Source organism: Octodon degus, unplaced genomic scaffold (assembly GCF_000260255.1).
Source record: "Octodon degus isolate 3935 unplaced genomic scaffold, OctDeg1.0 scaffold00268, whole genome shotgun sequence".
NCBI lineage: Eukaryota > Metazoa > Chordata > Mammalia > Rodentia > Octodontidae > Octodon > Octodon degus.
Genome location: NW_004524844.1, coordinates 1,251,208 through 1,261,902, shown reverse-complemented (window position 1 = coordinate 1,261,902; position 10,695 = coordinate 1,251,208). Strand labels below are relative to the sequence as shown.

Sequence of the window (10,695 nt, the reverse complement as noted above, 5' to 3'; positions counted from 1 at the left end):
CTGTAATCCCAGCTCTTGGGAGGCTGTAAACAGGCAGCTCACTATAAATCCAATCTAGTAGTGAGACCCTGAACACCCTATAGACCTTTCCCTAAAATACAATTTTTTTTTTTTTTTCAGTACCGAGAATTTAACTCAGGACCTTGTGCTTGCCAGGCAGGTGTTTGTTCTACTGAGCTATCTCCCTGGCCTGAGAAATAAATTTTTTTTTAACGAACAGTAGAAAGTGGGGTCTAGAGCTGGCCAGATAGCTCAGTGGATTAAAGCGCCTGCTTACGCAGACACAAGGACCGTTTGATCCCCAGGCATGCCATGCTGGCCCCGCCCCCGGGGGTGCACTGAGACTGATTGAGGCTGGGTGTAGTGGCGGGCACCTATAATCTCAGTGCTTGGGAGGCTGAAAACAGGAGGATTACTACAAATCCGATCTGTGTAGTGAGACCCTGTAGACCCTCTACTACTAAATACATTTTTAAAAGAAAGAAAGAAAGAAAGAAAGAAAGAAAGAAAAGAAAACAAAGGTAGCCAAGGCAGACATATGCCTCATCCTGCACTCTGGGAGACTTAGGCAGGAGGACTGAAAGTCAGAGCCCTAGCTGGGCATGGTGGTGCATGCCTGTAATCCCAGCACTCAAGACACTGAGGCAAGAAGATCCCTGAGTTCAAGACCAGCCTGAACTATATGAGACCCTGTCTCAAAAAAAAAAAAAAACAGAGGCCAAGCACGGTGGAGTAAGCCTGTAATCCTAGCACTCGGGAGGCTGAAGCAGGAGGAGTGCTGTGAATTTGAGATGAGCCTACAAAGTGAGTTCAAGGCCAGCCTGAACTGCATAGCAAGACCCTGTCTCCAAAATACAAACAAAACAAAACAAACAAGAAGCCAAAGGACATATCAGATGGTAGGATGATCAACAGAACACCAGGTCCAAGTTTCTTCAGTGAAGGAACCCATTATACCAAGAAAAGGTGCAGTAGAGGTGGGCTATTCTATGAAAGACTTAAAAGGCATAATAAGCTATCACCTGACTGGGTCCTGTTTCAAACAAACCAACAATTCAACAACAAGAATAACACGGTATTTTGGGGGTGGGAGTATATAACTCAGTGGTACAGTGCTTGCTTAGCACAAACTCTAGATTTGATTCCCAGTGCCACAAACACACATATTTCTGAGTCACTGGATTTTAATATGGTCTAAGTAGTGGATCACAATCTAGCAGGACGGTTGCTTTGGTAATGTGTGAGAATCGCTTCTCAGCCTTTTGGATAAGATCAAATGTGGTAATCTGTGAGTGAGGGGCCTGACAAATAGCTCAAAGGATTAAAGTGCCTGCAAGCTGGCGCAGGGGCTGCCGTGCTGGCCCAGCACCCCACCCCCACCCCCCGGCGTGCTGAGACAGCGATTGCGACTGGGCATGGTGGTGAGCGCCTGTAATCCCAGCGCTTGGGAGGCTGTAAACAGGAGGATCATTACGAGTCCGATATAGTAGTGAGACCCTGAACACCCTGTAGACCCTTCCCTAAAATACACACACACACACACACACACACACGTAATGTGTGAGTGGTTACCGTGATCAGGTGTGATGGGAGTAAGGGACTGTCTTTGGTTTTTACTCATATATCCTGAACTAAAGGTGAATTGTCACGATGTAGCCAAAGGATACACTTTGAGAAGTTGAAAAATGCATTTAGCAAGTATGGCCAAAATCATCATGGGCAGCAAGTCTGGGCAACATTGAACATTTTTATAATACAACATTAAAACTGCTTCCAGGACCCTTCAAGGGCCAACGTCACACTGAACTGACAGCACAGTCAGGATTAAAGCCAAAGTATTCCCGACTCCAAAACTCACAAAAGAATACGGCAAACCTTATCCTAGCCCCAAGAGAAAAGGGGTTGTCGAAGGGAGCAGAGAAGACAGCCACAGGTGAGCCCATCCACTCCTGCCCGCCCGCCCGCCCGCCCGCCGTCCTCCGTCCGGGCTGATGCCAAGAAACGAGGAGTCCTGCTTCCTCTCAACTACCAATTCTTAGGCCCTGGAAGTTTCCCTCTTTCCATCTGGTCCTCCGACCCCTCGTCCTCCATCGCGGAACTACTCTCCCCGAAGAACTGATGGACCGAGCCTAGGCTCTCAGGGGATGCTGGGAGATGTAGTTCACCCTCCAACTTGGAGCGCCCAGAAAGCTCAATTAATAATTTACAGGGACCCGGGAATCCGAAATCTAGCCCTAGTTCTCCTTGGGATCCCAGAGCTCTACCCCGCAGGACTGGACCTCAGCCATATCACCCCTTCACCTCCTGAAACTCACCTCACAAACGACTCCTCGCTCCCTCTTCGCTTTAACTGCGCCAATGCACAGGAAGGGAGTGTTGTTTTTCTCTTCCGCTCTGCCTCCTTCCGCCTGACAGTAGAGACCGGAAATAAAGCTGCCCCTAGTTGCCGAGGTGTCTTGCCAGGTTTGGTAAGTCCTTTCTTCTTTTTCTTCCTCCCTCCGGAAACGTAAGTTGCAACTAGAAGGTTCCGGTTAATGAAGCCGGTATGAATACGGGGATTGCTTAGTATGTACCGTATTAGCATTTGCCAGCGCAGATTTCCCGCTCCATTCCCAAGCTTTGACTCTTCAAGTTTAAGAGTTTAAGAACTAATCACCTATGCCAGAGGTCGGGATGCCTATTGCTCCAAATATATTATCTGTTTTTCAGGCTACATTTTAAGGGATTATTGAGAAGTGACAACTCTTCTATTCCCACTTTATAAAGTATAATCAGAAATCGAAATCTAGGGTGTTCACGTCACTGTTAGGAAGCAGGGATTTTTTAAATTACTCTCCGGCTATGGCAGGGACCAAGCCACGCCGTTTCTGCTAGTTTCTAGATATATAGAGTCTCAGGCATTTATTTTCCCAGCAGCCCAGGCAAGCTCCCAGGGGGTGGACAGGCCTGGGAGATGGAGGGATGATGGAGGAGGGAGTGGAAATCCAGTCGCCGAAGCTCCCTATGGTGACAGACACCCTGGCTTCTCCAAGGAGCTCTAGCCCATAGAATCTTCCTCCTAAGGTCCCTTTAAAAGATTTGTCCCTTACCTGAGTCCCGCCCAGAGCAGGTAATACAAGCCCCGCCCCACTACCAGAAACCGGGCTCTGGCTTGAATACCATCGGAGCTGAGGACCCTTCCTCCTTCCCCTCCTCCGTCCCTTCTCACAGCTGGCCGCTGCTGGCCTAGGAGGTCCCAATTAAAGAGGAAGAGCAGTGTTCACATACCTGGCCAGGTAAGTGTGTATTCCTGGAGACAGAGCCTGGCTTAGGGACCCTGCTGCACTGCCCCCCACCTTCTAAGATCCCTAAACTTGGGCCCCCCAGTCTGAGGAGATCAGAGCTGCTGCCCCCTCACAGTTTCAGACCCTTACCTAGGACCTTGCTTTGTGATCTTTGATCTCTGTGGGTGGATGTAGCAATGGACAGGGAGAGGTGTCAGTGGAAGTTGCCAGGGCGGCAGAAGCAATTCCAGCTCTCCAGGGAGTAGTGTCTGAGCACCTACTGCGCACCAAGCCCACTGGGTGTCACACAGGAAGAAAAAGCCACATCACTCTCGTCCTCCTCTCTGGAAACACTGCCTTCCCTCAAATCCGCAAATCTATTTGTGAAGTGTTTTGTTTTGTTTTTGTCTTTTGGAGACAGGGTCTCACTATGAAGTTCAGGCTGGCTTTGAGCTCCCTTTGCAGCCCAGGGTGGTCTTAGAACTTGCAATGATCCTCCTGCCTCAGCCTCCTGAGTACTAGGATTACAGGAGTGCGCCCAGCCAAACTGTGTGTCTCTAGGCCAGTTATTTTGTCTCCTGTGGCTTTAGTTTCCTTATCTATAAAATGGGTACAATAAACTTGTTGAAAAAGTGAAACCAAGCTGGGTTGGTGTTGCACACCTATAATCCCAGTACTTGGAAGGCTGAGGCAGGAAGATGAAGAGTATTGCGAGTTCAAGGCCAGCCTGAATTGCACAGTGAGACCCTGTCTAAAAAAAAAAAAAGTGAAAAGAAGTTGATGCTCATTGTTTATCACCACAGAGACCAAGTGGTGACCCCTTTGCCTTATTCCCCAGGGACTGAGGCCCCGGTTCCCTACTCAGCACCTGGTTTCAGGTGTCCACAAGATATGAGGGGTCACCCTTCCCTGCTGCTGCTCTGTATGGGCTTGGCCACTTGTCTGGATACTTCCAGTGGTGAAAAGCAAGACCAAGGTAGGCTGGTGGGAAGTAACTGTAGGCTGGTGGCTTGGCCTCTGCCTTTCTATGTCCCCTATCCCTGTCCCCTTTACTCCAAGGGTCCAGCGCCCCCCTTCTTCAGACCAGGCCCCAGACCTTTTCCTGAGGGGACTCCCTAGATCTCCACCCCTTCTGCACCCAGGCCTAGGGACCGTCTCTTTTTCTGCCGTCACATCTTTAGGCCCAGAACTCTTTCTGGGCCCCTCAGAGGCCCAGCGGTTCCTGGTGGGCCACAGACGAGTTCCTCGAGCCAATCACTGGGACCTGGAGCTGTTCACACCAGGGAACCTGGAGCGGGAGTGCATCGAGGAGAAGTGTTCCTGGGAAGAGGCCCGGGAGTACTTCGAGGACAACACCCGGACGGTGAAGGCTGGGAGGCCCCTAAGCCTGGGACCCTCTGTCCTTTCCAGGCATTGGGATAAGGACCCTGGGCCTCAGCAACTTCATTCCTGGGGACTCGGAGGTCAGGGTGGGCTGCTTTTGTGGGACTGTGAATCTCCCCATTGAATTGCTGCCTTTCCTCCTCCTCTTTTTCCCTTGGCCTTTCAAGAATCGTTTTTGGGAGAGCTACCCCTACAATGGCAAAGGAGGTAAGTGGGGCTCACACCCCCTTGTGCTGTGCAGCAGTGAGCACCAGTTCCCACGGAGGCCAAAACAATGCCCCTCACCCCAAATTAGACACAGACTTAGCTGACGTCCAATTCATGCTCCCTGAAGATGACCATTAAAGAGCCCCCTCCCCTGACAGTAGAATCCCATCGGAGAAGCCCTGCATTGGCATTTGGAGGAGGCCCTGAGTCCCCAGAAAGGGAGCAGTACAGTGGAGGAGGGTTAGGGCTGCAAGATCCATCTGAGGGGTAAGCCAACCCCACGTCCTTCTTAGGAATCCAGACCCCAGTGCCTTCAGAGCCATCCTCACCTGTCTTGTCCTTCCTGTTGTTTTACCAACCCCCTGCCCCTCCTCTGAATTCTGAGGCTCCATCTTGACTGCAGCCTTGTTGCTAAGGGGGGCTGCTCCTTAGCAACGGGGTCTGGCCAGGCCAGCCTGAGGAAGCCCCAAGTGCTACCTGGCTGTCTTCCCCTCCCCCACAACCCCATCCCAGCTGCAGCAGCCTAGTTGCTAAGGAGGCCTTCTCCCTAGCAACTGCACCTAGTTGGAGTAGCCAAGGCTTCTTGCCTGCCAGAGGACCCCCCTCTGGGCACCAGATGCCCCACCCCCTCATGGCCTGGTTGCTAGGGGTGGAAGCACCTTAGCAACAGGCCCTAGGACTGGGCTGACATCCTTACATGGGAGCCTAGTTGTTAAGGGGAGGCAGTTCCTTCCGTATAGGCTTAACGAGGCCCAGTAACTTCTTCAGTCCACAAATTGGGACAGCTTGCCTCCTTAGTGCAAGTTTTTCCTAAAATGGATAAAAATCCCAGAGTTTACTGTTTGAAGGATGCTTTCCGTCCCGTGCCAAAAGAAATGTCCCTGAGCTGGGCATGGTGACGTATGCCTATAATCCCAGCACTCTGGGAGGCTGAGGCAGGAAGATGGCAAGCTGGAGCCTAGCTTGTAGGCAGTTTAGCAACTTGGCAAGACCGTGTCTCCAAATAAACCAAAAAATGAAAATAAAAAAAGAAGGGAGAGTGGGAAGACCCTGAATTCAATGCCCAACCCTTGAGGAAAACAAGTATCCCCAGTAGCACATTCTGGAAAGCCTGAGGTTCCCTCCTTTGCCCTCCAAATGCTAAAGAGGGCTGCATCTTATCAAATGTCCACTTGAGTTCTAGATACCCAATTATTTGAGGGTGTGTCCCTAGGGTCCTAAACTAGGGCCATTTTTTCCTGTAGATTGTGAACATAGATTAGAGTGGAGGCCTTGTCCCCCAGTTGCTTAATCAGGAGAAGGGGTTGCATTCCAGAGCAGGTGGAGATGCCAAAGTACTGGAAGCTTGGCTCCCTCTATGCCCCTCCCTCATGGGTCAGTTTAAATTTCTGATGCACAATGTAAAAAATTTTAAAGTATAGATATATTCCAAATACTTCAAGGGATATACTTGTGCCAAAATGTGTTTTTTTTTTTAAATTTAGTGTAGGGTCTCCAGGGTCACATTATGTAGATGAGCCCTGTAGTGATCCTTCTGTTTTCATCCTCCCTGGGAAGATGGGATTACAGGTGCGCGCCACCCCCCCCCAGTCTCAATCGATGCCTCAGTGTGCCCTGGGGATGGGGCTGACACGCAGGCTGGGGCTTGAACCCCAGCCACTGCGCTCTGCCTAAGGAGGTGCTTTAGTCTGCTGAGCTATCTGGCCAGCCCTAAAGTGTATTTGTTGTTGCTAGGCACAGGGCTATAATTCTAGCACTCTGGGAGGCTGAGGCAGGAGGATAACAGGCTCAAACCCAGCCGGGCTAACTAAATGGTTTTACTGTTTTATTTACTCAAAAATATATAAATAGCTAAATGAATAAATAAATAAATAATTGTACATCTGAATGTCTGTTATTAATGGTTACATCTGACAATACTCAGTGTAAGACCTCTTTGTTCATTTTTCTTAAAATTATTTTAAGGGCTGGGGAGATGGCTCAGTAAAATAAGCACTTCAATCCCTGATTCCGCAAAAAAAAAAAAATTATTTTCATCAGGGCCAGAGGGGCTGGGGAGATGGCTCAGTGGAATAAGTGCTTCCCTGGAAAGCATAAGGGCCTGAGTTCAATCCCTGATTCTGAAAAAAAATTTTTTTAAATCATTATTATTATTATTTATTTATTTATTTATTTGCGGAACCAGGGATTGAACTCAGGCCCTTGCACTTGCCAGGGAAGTGCTTATTCTACTGAGCCATCTCCCTGCCCCCCCCATGATTATTATTATTATTTTTTTAATGCATTTGCTTGTTACAGGGTCTCACTACGCAGCTTGGACTCGTGGTGATTCTTCTGCTTTCAGGCTCCCCAGTGCTGGAATTACAGGCATGTGCCACTATGCCCGACTCTGGCCAGCTCAGCCCACCGTCAGGGTGGGGCTGGGGCAGCATGTGGCACCAGGGATCAAACCATGGTCCCAGCTTGCCTAAGCAGGCATAGTCTGCTGAGCTATCTCATCAGCCCCATTATTTATTCCATTATTTATTTATTTATATTTGGTACAGGGTCTTGCTATGCAGCTCAGACTTGTAGTGATCCTCCTGTCTCAGCCTCCCCAGTGCTGGGATTACAAGTGTGTGCCCTGATGTTTGGTTTCAGTGGCTGGCACGACATGCAGTACCAGGGATTGAACCTAGGTCTTTGTACTTGCCAGGCAGGCACTTAGACCACTAAGCTATCTCCCCAATCCCTCTTTCTTCACTTTTGTGGTACTGAAGATTCAACCCAGGGTCTTTTGCACTGACCTACATCCTGAACCTTCCTTATTTTGACACAGGTCCTCACTAAGTTGCTAAATTGCCCAGGCTAGACTAGAATTTATGACCACCTGCCTCAGCTTCCCACAATTCTGGGATTACAGGAGTGCGCTACTGTGCCTGGCTTAGGGGCCTCTTTTTCTTTTTTTTTTTTATTAATTTTATTGAATTAGGAGGCTCTTCAAGCCGGCATCCCGAGTGCCCTTCGCTGCCTTCAGTGTGTCAAGTGCTAGCTTTGTAGATAGATCCCTTACCAGCAGTTGCGCCCGATTCTTGGGGATAGAACCACCCCCTGTCAGCTGAGGGCTTCCCTGAGTTGTCATGGGGCTACAGATCCCCTATTTCTTAGTTTCAGATGATGTTATTACAGTCCCTTTATGTTCTAGAATTCCCTGAAGTTATGAGGAAGTGGTTCCAGCTGTGGGGGTATGTGGGATTTGGATGTTGGGGTCCAACAGCCTATAACAGAGCAGCTCCCTTCCCCACAGGGCAGAGACGGATAGATGGAGCGGCCCTGGCTGTGGGGTTGACGTCTGGCATCCTGCTCATTGTGTTGGCCGGCCTGGGAACCTTCTGGTATCTGCATTATCGGCGGCGGCGGCGCCAGCCCCCAAGCCAACAGCTGAGTCCCCAAGAGTAAGAGACCTGGAGGGAGGAAGGTTTGATCTGGGGCTGAGGCTTGGGGGTTGGAGGGCGTGAGGAATGCTCCAAAGAGTCCAGCAGGCGGTAGGAGTTCTGGAAGCATTTGCTACCTGCCTGTCTTTGGGCTTCCAGGTGCCCAGGAGAACACTGTTCAGCGTACCCTGTCTTGGCGAGGCTGGTACTGAGCAGCCCGTGGTCCACAGCTGCCTGTGGCCTGGCAGTTTCCATGGTGATGGGGAGCAGCGTGTGTTTCTGTGTGCAGTGAGTGATCTAGGAGTGTCTCTCACTGGCACTGGCAGGGTCTCAAAGGGGGTCTGAGGGTCTGAGTGTCCAAGTATAGTGGGTCTGGGTTTTCTTTAAAGGATGAGTATGACCTAGTCTCTGCTGTGCTGCTGTCTGTGTGGATCTGCTGATTCTGTCCTCTGTGTATCTGTCTACTTGCCTGTCTGTAGGGCTGCTTCTCTATCACGCTGCCTGTCATTTGGTGCCTCTGTGAATGAAAGCCTTTCTCTGTGGGTCTTTTTTTGTCTGTTTGTTTGTACTGAGGATTGAACCCAGGGCCTTCAGACTGAGTGACATTCCCAGCCCTTTTTATTTTGAGACAGGGTCTCACTAAGTTGCCATATTGCCTAAGATGGGGTTGAATTTTCGATCCTCCTGTTTCAGCCTTCTAGAATGCTGGATGGCAGGTGTACTCCACCTTGCTCTGGTGTGTGTGTGTGTGTGTGTGTGTGTGTGTGTTTTAATTTTTTCTTTTTTTATACAGGGTCTTGACATGTAGCCCATGCGACCTTGAACTCACTCTGTAGCCCAGTCTGGTCTCTAATTTGAGGCTCTTCCCTTTGCTTCTAAGGCTGGGATTACAGGCCTGCATTCCTTTCTCCTTTCTGTGTCTACCTGCCATGTACCGTGCCTGTCATTTCAGGCTGATTTTCTGCCACATAGGGCTAGGCTGAAGGTGACCCTCTTTTCCTCTGGTCTATTTCCCTCCATCTCTAACACTCTATTTCTGGTGGTCACTGTCCTCTCTACTGACCATCTCTAACCTGACCCCCCCCAATCTTTTCTGTCTCCAGAACCAGCCTCATCAGCCCTCTGAGCCCTCCGACGCCCCTGCCTCCATCCCAACCCCCAGGCCTCCCCACCTATGAGCAAGCGCTGGCGGCTTCTGGGGTGCACGATGCACCTCCACCCCCTTACTCAAGGTAGGGGCGGAGCTGCTACGCGGGCGGAGGTGAAGGGGGAGGGAGGTGATCTGGGGCGTGGCTTGGATACCCGGGGGCAGGGCTTGAGGTGCAGGGGCGGGGCCCTGTGCAACTGTCTACAGGGGCGTGGCCCGACGTTGGGAGAGTAGAGTATTACAAGTCTATAGAAAGGTGGGGCTTGTGCCCAGAAGGCCCGGGATTGGCTGAGGCACCAATCTTGGGGGGGGCTGATCTTTGACTCCCTACTGTGCTCCTCCCCTTGTAGCCTCAGGAGGCCTCAGTGAAGAGCTGCTGCAGAGTGGGGGCTCCCCAGAACCGTGCCCCCGATTCACAACAGATTCCGGAAGCCCCCAGGCCTCTTAAAGACCTGAGCTGAGCTGGGGGTGGGGGAAGATCAAGGGTCATTCCACCCGAGGCCTACCCGGGCACACGTGCTTCCGCCGCGTACCCACACACGCATCAATGTGTTGCAGAGCCGGGGTGCCTACCCCTCATGCGCTCCCCTCCCAACTAGGGGGGGCCGCCGGTCAGTCCCGTCTTCAGGATAGGTGTGCTCGCAGGCCGGGTGAGCAGTCTTGCGTGTGGCCAGATGTGACTCGACTTGGCTCTTCCGTGCCACGAGACACATAACACACGAGAGCCCCACCCGCGCACACGCGTGTTTTCCTCCCCCCCCCGTGCGCACACAGGTGCCCTTCATAACCCAGGGAAAGGGTGGGGGGCGTTTTGCAAGTGTGCTGGAGGGGGCAGGTGCTTCTGTTGCACCGGGGATCCACAGTTAAGCTGTTATAAAAATCCTTTGGAAAGCCCCCCCCCAATAAAAGGCCGAAACAATGCAAAAATAAAAATCTAATGAACTGAACTGCGTTCTCTAGCGCATCTGCGCACGGCAGAGCTGGTTTTCTGTACAAGCGCTGTGTCCTACACCCCCAGGCTCTGCTAGAGCTCAGTCGCTCAGCCTCTCTCTCTCTCTCTTTTTTTTTTTTTTTTTGCTTTTGCACGGGATTGTGGGAGGAAGCGGAGCGCAGCCAGACACCCCGCCGCCCGCCCCCCTTCCCCTCCCCCCTCCCCAGCCGCCTTGTGCAAAGATGGCTGCACCGTGAGCGCAGAGGAGGAGGAGGCGGCGGCGGCGGCGGCGAGAGAGCGAGCACCCAGCGCCTGCACCCACCCCGGGGCCGCCCGGGACGCCCCCTCCCG

At 51.4% G+C, this 10,695-nt stretch overlaps 2 protein-coding genes across 4 annotated transcripts in view; one reads left to right on the top strand and one right to left on the bottom strand.

The window, feature by feature from the left end:
* Nucleotides 1-2,397, bottom strand: part of Nosip (nitric oxide synthase interacting protein) — a 14,823-nt gene extending 12,426 nt beyond the window's left edge. Inside the window, exon 1 of the mRNA XM_004646445.2 lies at nucleotides 2,316-2,397. The gene's annotated coding sequence lies outside the window, so the exon portion shown is untranslated. The remainder of the gene's footprint in view (nucleotides 1-2,315) is intronic.
* On the top strand, nucleotides 2,398-10,331 carry Prrg2 (proline rich and Gla domain 2). 3 transcript variants are annotated; one of them, XM_023706639.1, is made up of 8 exons: nucleotides 2,440-2,468; nucleotides 3,110-3,275; nucleotides 4,142-4,239; nucleotides 4,445-4,626; nucleotides 4,814-4,853; nucleotides 8,140-8,287; nucleotides 9,370-9,498; nucleotides 9,764-10,331. In XM_023706639.1, exons 3-8 carry the CDS (start codon nucleotides 4,155-4,157, stop codon nucleotides 9,780-9,782), a joined length of 603 nt encoding a protein of 200 aa, XP_023562407.1. In that variant the 5' UTR covers nucleotides 2,440-2,468; nucleotides 3,110-3,275; nucleotides 4,142-4,154; the 3' UTR covers nucleotides 9,783-10,331. The 3 variants fall into 3 exon arrangements, with proteins under 3 accessions (XP_004646501.2, XP_023562407.1, XP_023562406.1); XM_023706638.1 differs by having other exon boundaries at nucleotides 4,102-4,239; XM_004646444.2 differs by lacking the exon at nucleotides 3,110-3,275 and having other exon boundaries at nucleotides 2,398-2,468; nucleotides 4,102-4,239.
* Nucleotides 10,332-10,695: the final 364 nt, after the last annotated feature.

Excerpts from the sequence above, each read along its gene's own strand:
- Prrg2 (XM_004646444.2), top strand. The coding sequence starts at position 4,155 with ATGAGGGGTCACCCTTCCCTGCTGCTGCTCTGTATGGGCTTGGCCACT. Across the intron at positions 4,854-8,139 it reads CCCCTACAATGGCAAAGGAG|GGCAGAGACGGATAGATGGA; the intron begins GTAAGTGGGGCT and ends CCTTCCCCACAG. Across the intron at positions 8,288-9,369 it reads CAACAGCTGAGTCCCCAAGA|AACCAGCCTCATCAGCCCTC; the intron begins GTAAGAGACCTG and ends TTCTGTCTCCAG.